The sequence below is a fragment of the Anser cygnoides genome, chromosome Z, assembly GCF_040182565.1.
Source record: "Anser cygnoides isolate HZ-2024a breed goose chromosome Z, Taihu_goose_T2T_genome, whole genome shotgun sequence".
Classification (NCBI taxonomy): Eukaryota; Metazoa; Chordata; class Aves; order Anseriformes; family Anatidae; genus Anser; species Anser cygnoides.
This window is the reverse complement of record NC_089912.1, coordinates 11,170,387-11,194,808: the sequence shown is the minus strand read 5'-3', so window position 1 is coordinate 11,194,808 and position 24,422 is coordinate 11,170,387. Positions and strand designations below refer to the sequence as shown.

At 37.9% G+C, this 24,422-nt stretch overlaps 1 protein-coding gene across 2 annotated transcripts in view; it reads right to left on the bottom strand.

Moving 5' to 3' along the window:
- Positions 1–24,422, bottom strand: part of PTBP3 (polypyrimidine tract binding protein 3) — a 65,296-nt gene that overhangs the window by 8,487 nt on the left and 32,387 nt on the right. For both annotated transcript variants that reach the window (XM_013192285.3, XM_048051408.2), the window contains exons 3-11: positions 22,374–22,543; positions 21,335–21,481; positions 14,408–14,572; positions 11,308–11,418; positions 8,283–8,457; positions 4,730–4,807; positions 3,894–4,033; positions 875–908; positions 154–246 (exon numbers count right to left, since the gene is read on the bottom strand). In XM_013192285.3, coding sequence (XP_013047739.1) covers positions 154–246; positions 875–908; positions 3,894–4,033; positions 4,730–4,807; positions 8,283–8,457; positions 11,308–11,418; positions 14,408–14,572; positions 21,335–21,481; positions 22,374–22,543 — 1,113 coding nt within the window. The remainder of the gene's footprint in view (positions 1–153; positions 247–874; positions 909–3,893; positions 4,034–4,729; positions 4,808–8,282; positions 8,458–11,307; positions 11,419–14,407; positions 14,573–21,334; positions 21,482–22,373; positions 22,544–24,422) is intronic.

Here is a 24,422-nt window from a genome sequence, read left to right as displayed (position 1 = left end):
GTAAGCAGATCGATATTAATATATGAAAGCCGAAGTTTGTAAGCATCACCACGATCGATTAAATTTGTTATATTAGCCACTGACAGATGGCAAATTCCTAATCTTTATCACATTCCTGGTAGCTAGAAGCATAACTGCCTTAAAAAGGAGTACCTAGTTGAGCCTGGATTGCATCTGCCATCTGAACCAAAGCATTTTCTTTTTTCTTAAACATGATCTTCACACGATGCACATCACCATACACACCTGTGGAAACCCAGAAAGAAAAGTTGTCCAGACAATTACTACAAAAAGCTCAAGGGCAAGTCTCTCTCTTTTGATTAACCTTAGGGTAAACAAAGAACAGGCACCTCATTAAACAGCTTGGTTAGAATATTAGTATGAAAGAGAGCTTTCAAGCTTGTGTATTATTTTCTGAGGCTCACAAATAGGGGAAAAAAACCAGTATATCTGTCATAAAACTGCATGTCTGTGTTCAACTGTTAAACAGTGCAACGGTGTTAAAGTTCTCTCAACAGAGGCATATTAAAATATCACCATGAGAACATTCTTCCCTGCAAGTAACATATGTGCCAATTCTGTATTGCGTTTCCCCCGATACAATCTTTGTTTTCTCATCTTACTTTGCTTTGCCTTTCTTTGCAGTAAACAAATCAGAGCACACACTGAAGTTCTTCTGAAACCATAACCATTCTGCCTTTTTGGTACCTGTGTACTGCTAAAACTACTGCCTCAAATTACTGTCATTTTAAAACCAGCCCATTCTATTGTGCATTTTCTGGACAAAATGGAACTTTAATTAACCATTGCTTGTCAGTTAAGGAAAAAGAATTCTAGTCCTGTAGTTTCTCAAGGTATATTTGACGTATCTTACCAAATAGGATGAAAAGTCCATGTGGTGTGATGGCCTGTTTAAATGATAAAATCAGTATATTATTTTTAAAGCCATGCAAATAAAGAAACCTACTCCTTAAGTGCGTGGTAAACAAAAAGAATGGGAGAGATACTGCACACTAATACATAAAACCGTTTTTCCAGAAGCCATTCCCTTCAATAACTACAGCGTATAGCATTCTTGTTAATATATATCTGCTATGCATATATGAAATATTTAAACAAGCTAACACTTCAGCTCATGCATTTTCATCACTCAAGACTCAGTCTGTCATGCCGAAGAAGTTATTAATATATTAAGTGACTTAATTACTTGAACTTATTCTTTCCAAGCAGTTCATTCACTGAAAAATCAAAGCCATTTGCTACACTAGAAATAGAAAAGAGCATTCAATAACTCATTTGTCTTTTCTAAACAGGAGATACCAACTACAAAACTAAAACTGGTTGCTTCTAAATGTATTTGCATTGTCTTCAGTTTTGTCCTCATCTCTGCACATGACCACAATATGTGAATGACACGTGTACTATTTAATTGCTTATATATGAAACATAAGGAAAATGCTGTTTGAATTTTGACTAGAAGTTGTGAGAACAAAGCCTGACTCTAAAAGAAGTAATTTTTCTTCAGAGGTTTTTAATTAAACCATAGTGTACCAAGTTCCCCAAGTACCAAAGAAGTTAACTTATACCTTAATGAAGCCAGATTTTATTCAACTGAGATGAAGGTTTTTCTAGTAATGAGTACTAAAAATACCTGCTTATCAGAAGGCACTATTCGCATTCAACTCACAATGTCTGAAATGTTTATCAAAACCTACCTGAATTATTTAAAACAGAACATGCTGCAGCCTAAATATCACCCTATAAAGGAACAATTACTATCAGTGTAAAATTTAAATGTTTTTCATGTTTATTCTTTTGGCTCAAATACTTTAATTCAATGCAGAATTTATTTAAAGTTATTTCTTAACTAATTGAGACTGCAATATTTCTACTAAAATATGTGTTGTTTTTTTTTTGAAGATGAGCAAAATAGCTAATTGAAAAATCATGAGGAATAGTTCAAACACACAGTGAAACCCTGCATAAGGGTAGAAATGAAAAGTGAAATAAGGTGAACCAGATTTTCTATACATAGAAAAAGAAGGAATAGGGCTCAAACAACCACTACCAAAGAACAAGTGTAACACACTTTCCTATAAATGTATTTACAATGACCTATATTTCCAACAGCTGATGTTGTTGTATATTCTTATTTTTACCTTTTAAGAAGTTTAGCAATATTTAATGAATTTACGTTGTATCATGCATTGCAGCATGAAGTTCTACGTGACTTTTTAGATATGATTAGTATTAGGTAAAGTGGCAATGTCCTAAAACCAGCTTTGATCTATGCTTTGCATATCCTTATTCTTAAAAAGCGCATTCCCTTTAGATTCAGAAAATCATCTTGAATGTAGGAAGTTAGCTGTAGAAAGCCTGTCCACAGCAATCATCAGAAATTAAGTGGTAAGATACACTAACAAAGCAAAGTGTAATTGGTTTGTCTTACAGTCCTAATCTACAGCTGTTTCTTTTTATGCGTGGTGTAGAATTCAACTATTAGGGAAAAAAAGTAGGAAACACAGCAATTACTTAAATATTAAAGGAATTGGTCAACAAATTTTTAAACCTTAGTAATAATGAAGTTAACTTCCACTTTGACTATAACTCAGTTTTATCAGTTTTATGGTTAAGTGAATTTAATGAGTGAGTAAAACAAACAATTTTACATTGCTGTTGAACTGCTTATCAGCAGTCAAGCAGAAATGTGTATTAAGACATGGCCTTTGTAAAGCTTATTTATTTATTTAAGAGATGTATATTGCTTTTAATTAAGTATATCAATGTGTAATGTTTGAATAACAGGGGCAAGCTTATGAAACAATCCACTATACAAATAACTATCCAAGTTGTCCCTGGCAATTTTACAGCCAACATATCAAAAAAAAAAAAAAAGAAGTGTGGTACTATGGAAAGTGAACACGTGTACCTATTAACTTTAAAAAAGGTTTTACAGAGATATCAATTCCAGAGGGCACCTGTGTTCTTCCTCTTCAATCTGGGAAAGGTTGCAAAACTAGAATAATAGAATATCCCGAGTTGGAAGAGACCCACAAGGATCACAGAGTCCAATCCCTGGCTCTACACAGGACCACCCAAAAACCAGACCATCCGTCTGAGAGCACTGTTCAAACACCTCTTGATCTCTGGCAGGGCTGGTGCCATGACCACTGCCCTGGGGAGCCTGTCCCAGTGCCTGACCACCCTCTGGGTGCAGAACCTTCCCCTAACACCCAGCCTGACCCTCCCCTGTCCCAGCTCCATGCCGTTCCCTCGGGTCCTGTCGCTGTCCCCAGAGAGCAGAGCTCAGCGCCTGCCCCTCCGCTCCCCTTGTGAGGGAGCTGCAGGCCGCCATGAGGCCTCCCCTCAGCCTGCTCTGCTCTGGGCTGAAAAACTAGGAAGATCCTATCAATGTTTTGAAATGTATTTGATTTGTCACGCTTTTATCTCCCTTTCCTGTCCCTCCTGTTTCTCTGACTCCCCGTGTTTTGTATCAAATGAAAAATTCTTTGGCTTCTCTAATGATAAAGTGGTACCCAAAGAACTCTAACTAACAGAGATACCAGTGAGTGTAGTCATCATATGCATTGTCTACCTCTTCAAACATTTCTCACATCTGACCATAGACCCTTTGCTAATTAGTAAGCTTACATTACGCTGCTAGACTATGTTTCCTGAAGTAAATTGTGCTGAGAATCTTTTCAGTGCTGACCAGGGTTTTTAAGCCTCATCAATACTGCAAATTATCTCAAACAATAAGAGCTGCCCTGTTTTTGATACTATGAACACAATAGTATTCCTCACTTATGGCTTCAGCTAATGTTCATTTCCAAAAAGGATTCTGCCAGTTGGTGTAAGTAGATACTTGCATCACTTCTATTGATCAAACTTACCTCAGGGTTGAGGTTGCTGACCAGTAAAACAGAATTTCCTGGAACACCAGTAACACTTGGAATAGTTATCCGTCCAGATGCTGCAGATGTGTTGACTGCAAGAGAACCAAGTGCTCCAGGAAGAGCTGGAACTGAAAGACCTGGAAAGGTATTAACAGCACTGCTTGAGACATTTTTGAAGACAAACGCAGGTTAAGCAAAAACATCAATATTCAATTAAAAAAATGCTTTTAAGTTATTTAGTTATTCCTAGTATCTGACCAATAAAGCAGGACGCACCTGCCCTCTAGAGATGAAAAAATATTGAGCAGCCCAGAAAAGAAGAAAAATCAGTTAGCACCAAAGTTTATTCTGTGTGAGAAACAAAGAGATCACTGAGTCTAGAAAACTATTTATTTCTCATCTGGCTATAAAGCCTGAGAAGGAAAGAGTTCCTACTTTACCTTTGAACGTAACATAAGCTTTGTAATTCTTAGAAAAACAGACGCTTAGAATTTCTTCTCTTGCAGGTTATCTTTTTCATGGCATTAAATTTCTTTACTTATTAAATTAAAAACGATATCAACATATGTTTTTTATTATGGCAAGAAATTTTACTGAGTACTATGATATACAAAGATAATCAGAATGACTCAGATGAACATTGGGTTCTGACTGCTAGACTTAAAAACAAATTGCTCTGAAACCAGGTGTACTCTGATAGCAGCACTGCTTTTTGTTTTTTTATATATATATATATATGTTATATGTGTGTATATATATATATGTTTATGTGTGTGTGTATATATATATACACACGCACACATTTATTTATATATATATTTAATAAAACTTACCAGCTCCATGAGGAAAGCCCACGGCTGGGGCAAATCCAGAAGCCCCTGCATATGGTGGGAACATGATACCATGGGTGCCTAGAGATAACAGACACATCTAATTATAACAGACTTGAACATTCCTCTCAGGAATAAGGCTCAGCTGCCAGCACTGCTATTCTGAATGTGTTTTGTGATTACATCTTTTGTAAAAGGTTTGGGCTAAAAAACTCTAATGAAATGGCAGTTTCTATGTTTTACAAAGACAATTTTCAATTACTTTTGAAGGCAAATATTCAGTGTCTTTCAGTGTCCCTCTCTAAAATGAAGTCAGAGCAAGATGAAATTTAGACAAGTTTAATTATGAAAGCACAGCATAGATTGGCATTCATTAAAGCTGAAGTACCTGTGGTGCAGTGTTAGCTAAAGCAAGTTTTTTATTCATAAAATGGAAATGTATTCTAGAATTTTTCTGGAAGTAAGTACACCCAAAGGTGTTTGCAGGGATGAGATACCCTTATTTCCTAGATATTTCTAAAAAAACTAAGGGCTAAATAATACAAAAAACTAGAACAAGTCCAAGCTTCTGAAGTTTACTAGCTATTGGGATGAACATAAGATACTTATTTTTCTTTTTAAGCAGATGTACTTTTAAAGCTTGCATTAATTCATAAATAACAGCAGTTGTAATCACAAATATTAAATGGATTTGGAATAACAGGGTACAGAGAGTCCTAGCAAAAAAGATTGCTCAGTGGCTTTTATGTTGTTATATGGAGTTAAGCGCTACCTTGGGCAACGAATAAGCTTGCGTTAGATACAAGCTTCAGTGTGGATTCTTTCATATGTTAGCACACTAGCCTGTTTTTTTAAACAGTGCATATATAATCAGCAAATACAACCTGCAAACCTGGCAAAGTGTTTGTTTTACTACTCAAACCTCCATCACTAACTAAAATAGCTTCATTCACTAACAGATGGTTATTGACAGGAATAATACAACACCATAAGAAGTATCAGTTATGAATTACAAAACCAACAAATGAAACAGACACCACAGATCATGTACTCATGAATATCGCATCACGTTACACCTCCTCTTATCTGTAGTGACAAAGTGCCTTTAATACAAACAATGGAATACATTTATCACACCAAAGCAAGTCATTGTGTTCTTGTAATACACACACCGGTGCATTATACTGACAGGTTCTGGCCATATAGATATTAATCACTTATTCACAATCCAGGAATGATAATGGAAACGTTAATGAAGAAATAGATAAAGAGCTTTCATTCTGCCAAATGAGACCTGCATGTTGCGCACTGATACCAAAATTAGGCATGTAAAAATAGTCAAACAGACCTAATGCAGAAAGATCTGGAATTCTTTGTTGCATTTTTTATTTGTAAAATCATTTTCTTTACAGCTAGCAGGTTTCAAAGCATGCTCATTCATATATATCTGCCCATGCTCTGTGGGCGAGGGAAAGTTTTAAATTCAAAACATTCATAAAATCCTCTTGTTTACAGTTATATATTATAGAGCAATATCTCAAAAAAAAAATAAAAAATCAAGACCAGTTCATTTTTGCTATTAAAACAACTTCAAGTCTACAGGAGAAATTGGATGCACTATTCCAATAGAGATACCTCCTTTATCTTTTAGTTCTTCATCGAAACTGCCTGCACAAGTAATAACATAGGAAGCATAAGTACTGACATGACTCCCTATATTTTTTCCTAATGTCATGCAGCTAAGTATTATTTGAACATGCCTATGGCAGCATATCCACCTTGTACCAACTGACAAACATTAGAAGCACACTCCATCCAATCCACTTCCATTTTTGAAAAGACAAATATCTATGCAGCTTCTTCACTATGACTACACTATAAAAACATCTTGAGGCAGGTGTCATAATCTTCCTTACATCAGTACACCTCTGCTGTTTTTACCATTACTATAAACATTCAACCTAAAAATGGGCCTGCAGAGTGCCCTTGACACAAAGCAGCCCAATGGTATCCTGGCTTGCATTGGATCAAGTATTGCCAGCAGGTGGAGGGAGGTGATTCTTCCCTGTCCTCAGCACTGGTGAAACCACATCTGGAACACTGTGTCCAGTACTGGCCCCACAGCACGAGGGAGACATGGACACGCTGGAGAGTCACAAAGAGCCATAAAGGTGATGAAGGAATGGAAGCATCTCTCCTACGAGAAAAAGCTAAGAGTACCGGGACTCTTTCAGCCTGAAGAAGAGAAAGCTCTCTTCTCTTATGCATGTATACCTACATACGGGTATATGTAGATACCTGTAGGTGAGATGCAAAGAGAATGAAGCCAGGCTATTTTCAGTGGTGCCCAGTGCCAGGACAAGAGGCAATGGGCACAAACTGAAACGTAAGAGGTTCCCTCCGAGCATTAAGAAACATTTTTACTGTGAGAGTGACCAAACACTAGCAAAAGTTGCCCAGAGTTTGTGGAGCCTCTCTCCTCAGAAATCTTCAAAAGCCACCTTGACATGGTCCTGGGCAACCTATTCTAGGTGTCCCTGCTTTAGCAGGGCGTTGGACAAGATGAGCTCCAGAGATCCCCTCCAATCTCTGCTATTCTGTGATTCTGCAAAAATGAGATTGCTAGCAAAAACAGGTTTGGAAGAGTGAGGGGCAAGGAAATTGAGAAGTGTTCATCTGTTATTCCCCCCAAACCATGTTTACTATGTTATCTCTACCCTACAAGCAAGTTTGTCCTTAATCTCTTCTAATTTTACTTCACCTTTTCATTTACATTTCAGATCGTGTAAATAGAATTCATTAAAACACGGCAGATTTGTAACAGCCATGCAGCATGTTTCCATGATGCTTTATGGCAAAACCTCAAAAAAATTATAAAGATAGGCATGGATTTCATAAAGACCCAAAGCCTGCCTTTAAGGAGACAAGCAAAAACAATCAAGAAAGTAGTGAGCGCAACTCACTTTATTACTCTAATCAGAGCTACCATAACCAGCTATTCAAAAAACAAACCAAAACCAGTATCTGCCTTAGCTATCATAAAAAGAGAAAGGAAAAAAGAATTATTCTGCTGCCCTTTCTATTGTTCTAACCAATATTAGACATCTATTCAACAGCTGAGACAGTTTGTAGCTGTGTATTATTGTTAAAAGTTGTCATTAAAGAGAAAGAAAAATAGCTAAGACTTCTAAATTGCCTTGTGAGCACTTCTTCCAGCTAATCAGATTAATCTGTTTGATGATTTGCATTTATTACTAAAGTTGATTAGATGAGCATCTATGTGCTCCTTATGCCAAGAAGGCCTCTCCAGTGTCACTACAAGCAGACACCTCTTTCTCGATGCCACAGAAGTGACTTCTAAAAATGAAGAAAATTTCTGAAATTTTATCTCTTAGAAGGCAACTACAAAAGACACAAACACTACATTTATTAATGCAAGTCTTCTAAGATTTTGTTCTTTAAAGCAAGCAGCAAGAATATATCCTGAAGGGTAATGCAACAAAAAAAGCATAATGATCATTCTGTATATTTATCATTAAAAGCAAAGGTTTCTTACCAAAGGCAGTAGATATGGTGGAGTCCATGGCTGGCTGGCCATCACCAGGGGGAAGATCAAGGCGAGTGAAATCTCTGCTTTTATCATTGTTGTACTTTACCTTAAGGCTTGTTAACTTGGAGAAGTCTACACGCAGAGTGCAGCATGCATTGTAGATATTTTGGCCATCCAGAGCCTGAAGAAATAGTTAAGTTTTTAGAGACAAAATGCATATTTGCAGCCCCCCTCCTAGGTTTACTTTATTTTCTCCCCACAATTGTATCCAACAGAAAATCACCTTCTCTTTCTAAGGTGCTGCTCTCAAACATCAAGTGGACAATTACACTGACCCTATCCTTACCTAGACATCCTGTGTAGAGCTTAGTGTAGTCCACTAATTAGTATTACATTGCCTTGTCCCAATATATAAAACACAGCTTTAAATAGGACTTGACTTCTGGTGGAGACTGGTGACAAGTGGTGTCCCTCATGGGTCTGTCTTGGGACTGGTGCTTTTCACTATCTACATCAATGACATAGACAGCGGGATTGAGTGCATCCTCAGCAAGTTTGCAGATGACACCAAGCTGAGTGGTGCAGTCACACAACAGAAGGAAGGGATGCCGTCCAGAGGGACCGAGACAAGCTTGAGAAGTAGGCCTACATGAAGAGAATGAGGTTACAAGTCCCAGTGCAAGGAGCTACACCTGGGCCAGGGCAATCCCAGAGAGGAGCACAGACTGGGGGAAGAACTCCTTGAGAGCAGCCCTGCAGAGAAGGACTTGGGGGTTCTGGTGGACGAAAAGCTCGACATGAGCCAGCAGTGGGTGGCTGCAGCCCAGAAGGCCAACTGCGTCCTGGGCTGCATCACCAGAGGGGTGGCCAGCAGGTAGAGGGAGGTGATTCTCCCCCTCTGCTCCGCCCTTGTGAGCCCCCACCTGGAGTGCTGCGTCCAGGGCTGGGGCCCCCAGCACAAGAGGGATGTGGGGCTGTTAGAGCAGGTCCAGAGGAGGGCCACAAGGATGATCAGAGGGCTGGAGCACCTCCCCTGTGAAGAAAGGCTGAGAGAGCTGGGGTTGTTCAGCCTAGAGTAGAGAGAGCTCTGAGGAGACCTCACTGCGACCTCTCAATACTTAAAGGGGCTTATAAAAAAGATGAAGAGCAACTTTTTATTTGGGTAGATAACGATAAGATAAGGGAGAATGGTCTTAAACTAAAAGAGGATAGTTTAGCCTAGACATTAGGAGGAAATTCTTTACTCACAGGGTGGCGAGGCACTGGATCAGGTTGCTAAGAGGAGTTGTGGATGCCCCTTTCCTGGAGGTGTTTAAGGCCAGGCTGGATGTGGCCTTGGGCAACCTGATCTAGTGGGTGGCGTCCCTGCCTATGGCAGGGGAGTTAGATATCTTTAAGGTCCCTTCCAACCTGAGCCAGCCGCTCTATGATTTTCTGCTTTTAATTTTACTTGTTCCCTACTTAACACATGCTATCAGGTACTAGTAGTGATACTAATTTGAAGATTTTTATGGTCCTTCTTACATAATGAAAATCCATCTTTTAACAGTACTTATTCTCAGAGAGATCAAAGAAGTAGTATTTTTTGCCCAGACCAACCATAAAAGAATTATAGAATCACAGAATGATAACATCATTTAGATTCTAACAGACCTCTAACACCATCAAGTCCAGCTGTTAACCTAGCACTGACAAGTCCACCACTAAACCAAGTCTCTAAGCACCACATCTACACATCTTCTGAATACCTCCAGAGATGGTGACACAATCACTTCCTGGGGCAACCTGTTTCAGTGTTTCACAACCCCTTCAGTAAAGAAATTTTCCCCATATCCAACCTAAACCTCCCCTGGTGCAACTTGACGCGATTCCTTCTTGTCCTATCTCCTGTTGCTTGGGAGAAGAGACCGACCCTCACCTCACTACAACCTCCTTTGACGTAGTTCTAGAGAGCAATTAGGTGTCCCCTGAGCCTCCTTTTCTCTAGGCTAAACAACCCCAGTTTCCTCAAACAGTCCTCGTAAGACTTGTTCTCTAAGAACCCTTCACCTGATTCCTCACCCTTCTCTGGACACACTCTGGCACCTCAGTGTCCTTCTGGTAGTAAGGTGCCCAAAACTCAACACAGTACTCAAGGCGTGTCCTCACCAGAACTGAATACAGGGCTGAGTATCGCTTCCCTAGTCCTGTTGGCCACACTATTTCTCATCATGGTGGGTGAAGGAAAAAATAATACCCAAAAGACACTGGTTTGCCATAACATACAGGATTATGGTTTCAGTCCAGTATATATTATCTGAGTAATCATATAAATTTCCCTCAAATCTCTAATAAGGTATCGTTTATCATTAATACCATTCTTTAAGTAAAGATGCTATTGCTAACAAACAGGCTATAGTCCCAACTACAGTTACTAACTTCCAACATTTACTTGATCTCTAAAGATAAGTAAATTTACCTGGTAGATGCACTAATGAAAGTTAACATGTGGACTAAAGTACAAGCACCAATAGTACCAAAAGAATATTCTGTTCTTTCCATTTTGAAGCTGAAAATAAAATCAACTTCAATAAAATTATGAACTCTAAAGTGAAAACATTAATTACTGTAAATTTCTCACTGAAATACAAACAAGTAAAACAAGGCATTCATCCAATCTCTGGAGTTTTAATTATACTACTCTTAGGATTAATTCTCACTGAAAATAGTCCATTTAGTTTGACAAGGAGAAGGCTTTTTGTGACAACGACAGCTACCATCACTCTTCACTACCACTGACAGCCCCAATCTTTGATTTGGTAGAATCAGCAAGATTTTGGTCTGTGTGCTACACATTCATGTTTGCAGTTGATGATAGAGTGCTATCCTCTTAAATAATGAGGGTTGCCAAAGTTATTCTTGTGCAAGAGTGTTAGAATGACAAGAAGTAAGAAAGTTAAAGAGCAAGCTATCACTAATGTTATATATAATGACCAGTTTATCTTGGGGAGGGAGCACAAGAAAACAAAGCAGCTGAGTACACTGCACTTACCATCTTGGCATAATATGCATTGATTGGGTCGGCATACTGGAGCAAGGTTTGAAATTGATTGTTCTTTGTGAAGGTGATAATCTTCAAAACAGGTCCAAATTTAGAGAAAAGCTGAGAGGAAGGAATATGGACTTTAAGAAAAAAAGAATAATTTATGCACCATAAAAACTAGTATTTTAATACTTTTAGTAATTTTCTAAGAGATTTCTTCTGCAAGATCTGAACAGAAATAAAGTGATATCAGAATTCTGTTTCAGGTAAAAAATAAAATAAATAAATAATAATAATAAAAAGATACAAAAGCTGGGGGAGAAGAATAAAATCCCCCTAAAGAATTAGCAACAACTTTAACTAAGAACAGAGAGGCCTTTATCCAATGTGTGCAAAGAAACTGTGGATAATCAAAGCAATTTTGAGAAATGGATTTTCACAAGTCAGTTAGATGGGAACTGCAAATACCTTTTAAGATACCCTTACATTCTGTATTTCAAGCAAATTTTGAAAATGTGGTGACCAAACATACATCTTAAGTAGTTTTATGTGTCTGCAAATAAATTACACAGACCTGCTGACCAAACTAGAAGACAAAGAAGGAAAGAAGCAAGATAAAGACCTTGTTTGGCTCTTACCCCAAATTTACAATTGAATGGCATTTGATTTACTGCAAATAAAGGCATTGCAGAAAAATTTAAAAAGGTTGAAACTAAATATATGTACACTCAGAATGAGGGCACGTAGCACATGACACACTCACTACATGACACAATGACAATGTCTATAAAAAAGTGAGCCCACAAAGAACGAGGACAAAAGCATAGCTAGGGTGTATCATGCAAGTGCAAAAAAACAATGTCCAGAGTAACAATGAAACAGGAAAGGAGAGTTTGGAAAGCACTGGCAGTTTTAGTACAAACTACTAGAACCGATGCAAAGCACCACAGCAGTCAGGGATGCAGAACCCCCCAGACAAGTATTAATCCTGGAATGGAAAGAAAGGCCAGAGATAAGGACAAGCATCTCTTGCTAGCCTATTAGGCCTAGAATCATGGAAAAAAGACACACTGTCCTTAACCTTTGTGCCCACTTTTTCAGTCTCTCAGGATTTAATGCTGCAGCCATCATTTTGTGGTGGAAGACAGAACAGAAACTTTTTTCACAGCAATTTAAAATTAGCTGTTGAGTTCCTGCTCACAAAGCACTTCCCCTTAAGTAAGGCCTAAGTACAGTTTCTGAACATACGCTTCCACGTGTACTTCAACAGAAGCAAATAGACATTTTTAAGATAATGAAATTCAACTTGTAACTATTTGTTTTTAAACCTACACCCTATGGCATACACCAGCTTTGTTTCTACAAAGATAACAGTAATCTGTTTCTCATAACAAATATTTTCAGGTGAATTGTGGGGAAAGGGAAAAGGGAGAGGGAGGGGGAGAGGGAGGGGAGAAAAGTGAAAGGGTCTTGGCAAGCAGTTAAAATTTACAAAATATAATTGAAGCTTTGGTTGACAGCCTGCCTAATTCTACAAGAGGCTATACTTACCAGTGAACATTTTCATTTCCATTAACACACTTACAGAGTAATGTTACGTTGTAGTTATCTAACACACACAAAATGCTGCTTTAATTAGAAGATAATGTCCCTTGTTAATAACGCCAATTAAGTTCATTTTTCAAGTATTGCTTAATTTTCTAGAGCTATTGCAGAAGTAGTTAAGTGAGGGTTATTGGACAACTCAAACATTGAAAAATACAATTTTTCTGCACTGAAGTGAACACTAATCATATTAAAGTCAAATAACATGAATTTCTCCTTCCACTGTCTCCTTAGTTAAAAGCAACAAAAGATAAAAAAACGCACAAGGTTAGGTACAGGAATTGCTGTTGCACTGTTATTCTAGTACAGCTCCCATAATCACTGAAGTTTGTTCTCAGGTTGTTCTGTGTACACTAATAATGCTAAACAGTTGACATACAAGTTGTACTAACATTATTGAGTGAACAAGGCTCATAGGTACAAACAAAAGTTTAGATCAGGCAAATTCCTACATCAGCGTGACAACTAGTATACTAGTTAATCAGTATTGGCTGGGAGGGAGAGGATAGAGAAAAAGGAAATATTAAGAAGTAAAAAGGAGAAGCAAGTGTTGGTAATAATTGTTTGAGATGCTAAATAGTGCTAAATACAGCAATAAGGACTACAGGTCTTTGCAAAATACTCCTAATTATTTTAAATCACGTTAACTCAGGAAAGTCATATTAGGGGCATGTTTTCTGTTGCACAAATTTACTAGTAATTACAAAATATTCAAATATGAAATCCTTTGCAAGATCTGAAAAAAAAAGTATTGACAAATCCTTCAGGCACAAAGAAATAGTCTCTTAAGGGTACTGTTTTTAAATGTTTAATTCTCAACAGCATAACACAACCACCAAGCAGAATTTATGGCAACGTCTTTCATAACCATATCTATGAAAGCTACCACTATTCCAAGCTTTCAGTAGTTAAAGCAAGTAACATTCTAAGAGTCGATGATAATTTAAAACATTTGTTCAAACAACTATACTTGTATATTACGTCACTTGTATCAACATATAAAAATGAATATAAAGTGCTCATATATAATGCAACCTACAAAAGTTACCTAGTACAAGGAGTGCTAAAGCATTTGTTCCACAAGTTCATACCAACCAAGATTTCACCAGCTCATAATGTGGGCATAAATTCAATGAAGCACTTTGAACTTATTGCTGCTTCCAGAGAAATCTTGTTATGTGATCTTAACCAAGGGAGTGAAAGAAATGTTAAAAACAAACAAACAAACAACAACAAAAATAAAATAAAAACAAACAAACAAACAAAAAACCCATATGAATAGCTGACTATAAGAGTCCTGTTTACTTTGATTTTTTTGTGCAAAACCAGTTCAAGCCTACATTTCTAAACTAAAACAAATCACGTTTGAAGTGGCAATCCTCATTCAAAATGAGCAATATACAACTGAGGATCCCTAGGTATTTAAAAAAAAAAAAAAAGTTATTTGTATTACACCATCAACATAGAAACAGATTTTACTATTAGTTTTACCAATTCTCATTACCTGATACAGCATTTCCAAAGTGACAGGGTAGAAAAGATTTTCAACAATGATTCGAAGAACAGAACCTTGACCTGTAAGGAGTCCACCTTCAGCAGCAAGAGCACTTGTAATAGCCAGGCCTCCAGACTGCACAGCGTTCACAGCTTGCAATGCAGCTTGGGCTCTCTGAAATCATGACACAGCGGAGACCACAATTAACTTACACACACAAGCTATTCATATCTAAATTAAGTTAATTTACAAAGAAAAGCATGTAAAATGCTTTTTAAAATGCAACTTTTAAAAACCTTATTCCATTTATATTATCCATTTTCTATGAAAATGCTGTGTTAGTAGGTAAATCATCCCTCCTCACCTTCCCCCTCCATTAAAAGAAGTCAGATCACACAGAATTTTAACTTTCTTTTTCAGTTATACTCTTACTACTTTGTAATGCCATATAAGCAACATTTTGCTTTGATTCTATAAACTTTTGTCATTCTGGAGGTATATTCCAGCAAATCAGCACAACAGTGACATGGTAATGGACTACCAAACAGTCAGAGTACCACAGACTACTTCACCTGCTTTATTAGGATTTCATTCTCTTCAGGAACTGAGTTTTGACAAGCATAAGCTTAAAGGTGCATACCTTGCTCTGTTTGCTTAGCTGAGCTATTGGCTGCAAAAAACGAACCCACACCTTTAAACTCACTCCTCAAACTGCCTCATTGTAACATGAGTACTCCAAATAATCATTTTTGACAGGCTTTCCTCAAAAAGGACTCCAAGATTAATTCTGAGAGCCCTATAGAGAGACATTCCTTTCCAAACATAATGTTGTGACTTGAAGCCATATCTCATTAACACTCTTCCCTTGGAAGATGGACTAAACATGACACAGGGTATGGATGTCATCTAGTTCCATAAACATGTAACCCTGCAAAAACAAACTGTCCCTCAGGGCTGAGCGTAGACACTAGGATGTCAGTAATGTAGTCCTCAGCTACCTGACTAAGTCTCTAAAATTTAAATAAAATTCAAATGAAAGAATTATAAGTGAAATACACTCATACATTTTAAACATGGACCATTTTAATTTTAATAGGAGAAAGCAAAGACTGTCATATACTGAGCTGAAAATGCTGAGAAACACAGAGACTCTTGCACTCCTTGTTCTATTTGCAAATATGAGTGTAGTTTTCCTGAGGCTGTTACATACACCACACACTTAACATCACCTTATTTTATTTGTTTTTGCAGATAACAAACCAATCCAGCAATCTCAGATGAGGAAAGAGACAAATAACATTTACCAGACTGAAAAGTTTGCAAGATTTCAGTGACTTGCATGCACAAATTAGAAATGAACAGTGATACTTGTTGCAATCACTATTTGCAGCACTTGTACAGAAAATCAAAATCCTCATGCGCCCATCATATTCTATAATTTATATAAGATATACATATATAAATACTAAAGATATTTATCTTTAAGGAAACACAAATGTAAAAATTAATTCACAAGTTTTCACGGTATGCCTGATTCTTTGTTACTGACATGGTAACAGGGAAAAAAACAGGCTTTATTCAGTGAAAAGAATGTCCTGAAGACTTGTTTTCTTCACGTTCTGAAGCCATTGAGAGCTATTATCTCATGTTAAAATTTACAAATGGCAAAAGTTCTTTCAAAACATACTGTAAGAAGTACTTCTAAGTCATGTAGAATATAAAGGCCATAGAAACAAACGTTTCAGTATATCACGTGAATACAGGTCAGAGGCTAAGAAAATGATCAGAACACTAACAATACTCTGCAAACTGTGCTCTGTAGCAAAACAAATCTCTAGAAGGCAGACTTCACAGAAGATAAAAAAATATAGTTAGGCAAACTGATCTGACTTCTTCTTCCAAAGACAGCATAAGCAGCAATCTTTGGAACCACTAAGGAACTGGATCATGAAATCACTCTATCAGTTCACTTTTATCATTGTTTAGAAGTACACAGCAGCCTTTTGGCTTCAGAGATCTCTCACCCCCACACCCCTCAGCAAGATGGGAGGAGAAAATATGCCGCTTTGGAGCAGCAGAGACAAGGCATTATGAACTGACAGCAACACCCATTCCCTGTTCCCCTGCACCACTTGGGAAAGGGAAAAGATAGCGTAAGCAGGAGTGAAGACAGGGGCCTGCAGGTAGAAGGTCAGCTTAGGAGTTTTTTGTTGTTGTTGATGGTTTTGTTTTTGTTTTTTAAGTTCTCATCATTCTCCAACTCTACTTGAGCTCTCTTCTGGAGTAGTTCTCCTACTCTATTTTTAATGGGCAAAAATTAAATTACTCTTCCCCAGGTCAAGACTGTTTTCCCCAGGACGGTAAGTGGTGAGCAAACTCCCTGTCCTTATCTCAACCCATGAGTTTGTTCATCATATTTTCTTCCCATGTCCTGCTGAGGAGCAGGAGTGACAGTGCAGCTTGGTGGGCACCTGGTGGACAGCCAAGGTTAACCCATGAAAGGCATAAAAATGTGTACCTGAAATCACAGTACCATGTTTAGTTTATAAATAATGAAATTGGTGACAAATTTCTAGGTAAATTGAACTTCCGAGTGCAGTTCTTAAAGATGTAATATGCTGACAGAATGGCTCACTGTTACTGTGAGTTGATCCTGCTACATTTCTCCTCTGAACCCAAACCTATTCAACATACTAACCCAGAAAAATTGTTTGTTTTAAATGCCACATTATGAACTGAGTCACTCACAAAAGAATCCAGCAAGCACTGTCACTATAAAGGAGAGAATAGAACATGTAGCTGGAAGCAGGAGACTTTCTCTTTTGGCAGCAAAAAGCTGTTAGGTGAGCTTAATTACTCACAGAACTGCTACTTCATGGATACCTCAAGCTCCTTCAGTTTTTAATACTGCTATATATAACCATAAATGTTCATTGAAAAACAGTATTATTAGTGTCAAGTTTCTGTTAGAAACCTCATCCAGAAGTCCAATTAGAGAACAATTAGTCTTTAGAGTAGCTCCCTCTGGGAATATTCTTCAATCACCTTTTCCCAAACTGTTTAATATTGAATGTAACAATGATCATACTAATGCTGAAAACTAAATATAAAACATTAAATGTGGAGATTTTTTTAAACTATATACCTTCCATGCTAATTGATAAACTCATCATTTAAGAGCTTCCTTTTATAGTTCTAGGCATTGAGAGAAATTATGAACGTCATCTTGCACACAGGACATGAATAACATAACATCTCCCTCAATGAAGCATGGCTATGTAGTTACTAAAGATCAAAACCTAAACTTAAATTATACGACTGTTATTGTGACAAATGACAGTGGCTTCAATGAAAATGAAGCAAAACCTTCATCTTGTGCTAAAATCCACTTAAAAGGACAACAGGGAGGGTTCTTGGCCATTGCAAACTGAATCCATTCTTAGATACTTGACCATCTCCTACTACATTTGTACCAGAAATCAGTTCCCAATCCTATTATCAGAAACATGAGCCTGATGAGACTGTCTAGAAACCTCTTCACTGAGGAAAGTTCCTGGTCTTTTCCTTATACAGAGGACTTCTTCTGAAATGAAGGCTTGACTATCCCATGACAAAAGCGCTTTCACACTGTTAGCCTTCAAAATCCCTGAAGTAGAGTACTACCTGACCAAAGTTTACACTTGACAAGTATGATTAACAAAACAGTAACTCATACACACTATCTTATTTTTCAAAACAGAGAGCTATCTGGAATAGCTTCATAGAACTGTTTTGACTTCTTCACATTAGAAAATGATTCCTTCTGACAGTGCACCTAAGCAAATGAAAAGATGTCTCAAAGACACAAGACAAATACTGTATTCTTCAACACAGTTTGCGTTCATTTATCTTTACGAAGGAAAATAACACCAGAAACAGTTACCTCTACATCTGCAAGATATAATATGTCCTTAAAAAGGAATAAGGTTATATAACTATTTGTTGAGAAATTATCAACTGTAGGAAAAAAAGGGGGGAAAAATATGAAGATTAGCATATGCAGGAAAGAAGTCACTATCTATACCTTCTATGCACTAGCCCCTTTGATCTACTGGAAAACAGAAAAACAATTTTGAAGCAGTTTTTATTATTCTCTAACCAATAGGAGCAGTGAGCTCTGAAGAATTCACTAATTTCATCTGTTAATTCCCAGGAAAAAACATGACATTCTTAGAATATATGAAGAGATGGAACCAGAAGCATTTATTCCTTCATACATTATTGTTTGACCTATAATTTGTGGCTGGAAAGCAAAAAGGATGGCTGCCATCTTCCATCCTGGTTCATGCAGAATGCTGTAAGAGAGGTTAATGCTTCCTCTCCCCAAATAAGAGTGTATTTAATTGAAGTGCTCTGGAAAAGAATGGGGCAAGCAATACAGTCTTCAGCACTGAATACATATTGGGAGAGTCACAGAAGGAGCAGGGAACTTCTTTTGCAGTAGGTAATAAACACTACTGTAACCACATCATCTCTCTTAGTAGAGACAAATGAGATTCTCCTAAAGAACTCACAGGACTTAAAAGAAAAAGTCCACCACGCAAAGACACAATGCATAGATTTGCTTTTTCAGAAATATACATCCATCTCTACTGGAAGACCTAACGGAGTGTTCCCAGCTTCCTTTCTAGTTTGTTTTCTAATAGGGCACAGCCTGAGGATCCAGTCTCACTTTACATGAGGAAGACACGTGCACCCCATGTCTCTCAACAGCTTCAAACAGAATCACAAAACAGCTGAGGCTGGAAGGTACCTTCAGAGATCGTCTACTCCAATGCCCTTGTTTCAGAACAAGGTCACCTACAGCAGGCTGCTTATGACTGTTTTCAGTCAAGTTTTAAATGCCTCTAGGGATGGAGACTGCATAACCTCTCTGAGCAACACATTCTAGTGTTTGACCATGCTCACAGTAAAAAGTTCTGTTTGTTTGTTAGTTTTTTAAGTTTCAGTGGATTATCCTGTATATGAATTTGTGCTCATGACTTCTTGTCCTGTCACTGGGCATCTCTGAGTCTATCTCCACCCTCTTTACTCTCCCCTCACGAAGTATTTATTTGCCCCATATCACTAAGATATCCCTGAGCCTTCTTTTCCTCAGGCTGAACAGACCCAGCTGTCTCTGGCTCTCCTTGTATGACAGACACTCCAGTTCCTTAACAACCTTTGAGGCCTTTTGATGAAGTTGCTCCACTAAGTCTGTGTCTCTCTTGTCATGAGGAGGCCAGGACTGGACACAGCACTACAGATGTGCCTCACCAGTGTTGAATAAGGGAGAAGGATCACCTCCCGCGATCTGCTGACAACAATCTGCCTTCTGCCACCTGGGAGGCTGTTGGCATTCTCTGCTGCAAGGGCACATTGTCAGCTTATGGTAAAGTTGGGCTCCCTCAGCAACCCCAGGTTTTTCTGTGGCCTAGCTGCTTTCCAACTGCTTGGCCTCGGCATGCAGTTGCGCCTGGGACTACTCCTTCCCAGGTGCAGGACTTAGCATTTCCCTCTGTCAAACTTAGTCAGATTCCTGTCCATTTCTCCAGCTTGTTGAGGTCCCTCTGAAGGGCAGCACAACCATCTGGGATGTCAAATGCTCCTCCTGGTTCTGGTCCACAAACATGTTGAGGATGTGTCCCATCCCATCATCCAGGACATTAATGAATATCTCAAACAATACTGGACAATACAATATCTACCCCTAGTGACTGGCTTCCACCATGGACTTCATGCCACTGATTACAACTATTTTAGCCTTTCAGACCACTTCACAATCCACTTATCTAGCTTCCACTCCATCAGTTTGTCTATTTGGATGTTGTGGGAAGAAAGTTTAAAGTCTTACCAAAGTCTAGATAAGCAACATACACTGCTCTCTTCTTATCTAGCAAACTAGTCATCTTGATGTAGAAGGCTATCACGTTGGTCAGGCATTACTTCCCTTTCACAAACCCGCACTGACTTCTCCCAGTCACCTCCTTGTCTTCAGAATGTTTGGAAATGGTTTCCAGAATCAGCTGCTTCATCACTTTCCCAGGGATTGAGGTGATGCCAACTAGCAAATGTCCTGGATCCTCCTCCTTAACTTTCTCAAAGATAGGAGAGAGATTTGCTTTCTTCTAGTACTCAGAAACCTTCTCCAGCTGCCATGACTTTTCCAAGACTATGAGAATGGTCTTGCATTGACATCTGCTCTCCCAGCACTCACGAGTGCATCCAATTAGGCACACAGACTTTTTGTCTGTCCAGTTTATTTAAATGTTCCCTAATGAGATACTTCTTCAATTCCCTCAAGGCTTCCCTACTGGGCTCAGTGGCTTGGAATTCCCAAGGGCAAGTCTTAACAAATAAAGACTGGGAAAAGGTGCCTAGCACTTCAGCCTTTTCCATGTTTTTTGTCACCAAGGCTCCTGCCCTGTTCAGCAGTAAGCCCATGTGTGCCTTAAGTCTTCCTTTTGCTATCAATGCACTTTCAGGAGCCATTCTTGTTGCTGTTCACATCCTTTGCTAGAGTCAAATCTATCTGGGCTTTAGCTTTCCTAACCACAATCCTACGTACTAAGATAATGTCTTTATGTTCCTCCTGGGTCACCTGTCCATGCTTCCCCCTCTTCTACGCCTCCTTTGTATGTATGAGTTTAGTCAGAAGCTGCTTATTCATCCATGCAGGCTTCCTGCCATCTTCACTGGATTTCATGGTCATTGGGATGAACATTCCTGAACCTGAGCTCCTCCACAGTAATATTGAGACGTCTCTGTCTGAAATAACTTCCTGTCTAGATTACAATTGACAGAAAAAAATCTATTAGAATTTGACTATTGGTGTAGTACTAGTAGAAAGTAGTCTGCTTATTTACTAATGCAAGTCATGTACAATTTTACCCTGTTAAATGGAAATATTATACTTACGGCCTGATTAGGTAGATTGTCAGTCTTAAGTTCTCTGTGATTGGAATACTGAATATAAACAGGCTGGCTGCGGAGGAGAGGTGTAACAGGAGTATAGTAGTTCACCATAGTAACAGCAGCTTCTTCAGAAGCCATTTCCAAAAAAGCCTGCAACAAATATATAACAGTTTTCAACACTGTTCTGTTTACAGGAAAGAACAAAGCATCAAACCATCATTTATTCCCAATTCCACTCTCACTAGAAAAAAGATTACATGAAATTGTAGTGCTGATTTGCTCAGCATTAAAATGTGTTCATGTATGCAAGTTTGTGGGGGATATTTGATTTGATATTCTTAATAGATTTTTATGTATGAGAATGGTCTTGCAATGACATGTGCTCTCTCAGCACTCACTAAAAAAGTGGTGGAATAAGTATGACATGCGGGAAGCTATCCTAATGAAAATTCACTGCTAATGAATTTACTAGATTCCTAAATCAAAGCACTATTGCTTAGGTTGCAGATACGCATACTGAACGAAGCAGTAGGAACAGAACACATCTATCAGTTTGTTCACAATATTAACCCAGTCCAGTGTTCAATTTATGAATGAATGCCTTTTATTTTTAGGATTTTAGTGTTCATTCATCACGTCAACTACCCCTTCTCATCTAAAAGAATTAAAAAAAAAAAACTTAAGCAATTTATTTCACATAAAATAATTAATATGCATGTTAATTATTTAATTAAGCAGGTTATTTCAAGACAGCTAAATAGTGGCAACATAGATCTTGATCACCTACGTATTCTTACATAAGGTGTTTAAATGTTTACCATTACTATCAGCAAGTTACTAGGTAATTATTTAATTGAAAATATATTAAAAGCATTAAATACCAAGACATCCTTCCACATTTGAAAACAGGAAAATCTTGAGCCCTCAATGAAATATTTAGACATCACTGCAATCATTTCGGTCAAATGCAATACCAGAAGGGTTATATAACATGAATGACATCATCAGCCTTGCTCTTATAATTAAGACATTGAAAACATACCTGACTTTTTCCTTTTAGCATCAAGAGATTGGTTACTTTGCCAAAAGGGAGACCTAATGAAATGACTTCCGCTTCAGTGACGTCATTTGGAATTTGACGAAGATGAAGCACACGAGAAGGGGAGCATGGAGATCTGCTTCCTTTGAATTTCTTGTTGTCATTCCCATTAGCTAAAGTATTTAGGGAAAGGGATGGACAAGGAAACAAGACACACGTATTATGCAGTATAAATGCCAAAAGAAAGAAATTGCTGTCTCAGTATTGACATTGACTGTTATCTGTAGCTCTCTGAATAGTAAGAAAGGACAGATCGTATATAACCAATGGACAGTTTAAAAAGGCCCCCTTCAGCTGTTCCAAATCTCCACTGTAAGGATGGTATTTTTGGGGGGAGGAGGGGTTGCTTATTTGTTTTGAAGTCCTACAGCCAAAGAGGCTGATAACTTCTTACCAAATATGCATGTAACATATTTATAAAAAGTTATTTACGCAGAACAGGTGCAAGTCAGTAGTAACTGGGACTACTCTAACTACTGTAACACATTTGTTTTTATTCCCAACCTATCTTCCTGCATTATTAATTCCTTAACTAGATTCAGTTACTACCTCAAATGATTAAAAAAATAAAGAAAGCCTGTTGTCCCACATAATCTTAAGTTTATCAGAGTTGCCTTTAAAAAGGATACACAGCAGAGAAGCATGAAATCTGTACAGATTCTAAAGTCTTCCACTTTGGCAAATGGCTATTTATTTATTTATTTTTCAACATATGCTTACTTGGATCCTGTAACAGGTAAGTGACCAATGGTTACATTTCAAGGAACTGACTCAGAGACCTTGGGAGAATTTTTAAACAGAACACCACATCTGAAACAGGCATATTGTTATAGGAACTATCACAATGGAGTAATAACTGTTAAAGTAACAAAAATGAAAGTCATTAGCCAAACTACACACCCTAGTAATAGATTCTCCTAGAGCAAGATATAGAGGTTTAAGAGACTTGATGAAAAAAACTTCCTAAAATGAGAGAGAAGACAGCATATCCAATGGAAACTGTATTTAAGTCTAACTGTATACCACTTAAGGTATACCACTTATGTTAAGAAACAGCTCTTTTTAAAAAAATGAATAAATTATGTGCTACAAACAGCTTCATTCCAGCAAGAGAGAGAACCTTAACATCTCGTGTTTCATTTGATATTCCAGAGAATCCCTAAGGATTAGGAACAAAGATCTGTATGAGGTTGGCAAGTAATTTCATATTTTCCTCTAAGTTTTGAAAACAATCTAAAGCTGAGAAGTATTTCACTCAAGTCTTACTCTGTACATAAGTCAGGGTAATTAATACCCTCCCTGTATAAAAAAAGAGCTTGTTATGCATTGCTTTTTCCATCAAGAAATGCCATCCTGTGCTCTCTGTGCATTCTGGAAAATGTGAACAAGTGGCAAACTTGCAGGGGATGACATTTTAAAACAAAGGGAAAGGTACTTAACACTTATCAATACCAAGCCAGGTCAGGATATATTTCTATTAAAGCCTAACAACCGGTCTCATCTTGTTAATTCTAGTTTGAAGGTTCAAAACAGACATGACTAAGTCCCTGATTTGACTAAGCCAAGGACTGCTTGACTAAATAAAACAGCAAGTGAAACCTAAGAAGAATTTTGCCTTTAGTTTAAGGTGAGAGTCTTTTGCAGGAGTAATGCCACAAGGGCTCTGACTCATCACAGGTGACAAAATGGAACGAAGTGGCAAGCACAGGATTTTCTCTCAGCATCTTCACTGAGTGTTACAGGAGTTTTCAGGTCAGGTATTCAGCCAACAAGGCCAGTGCTTAACAGAACGGTTTCAACCCGTGCACGTACAGCGTGCATCTTTTACTTCACTACCTACCCATTAGCAAGCATATATTGACTCTGGCTTCTGAATAGTGACCAACACCTGACCTAAAAATCTCATGTGCTATTAAAATGCCTCCTTTTGGTAATGCAGTAAGTATACAAAGTATTGTGGAGCTTCAGGTAAGTCACTAAATCGACAATAAA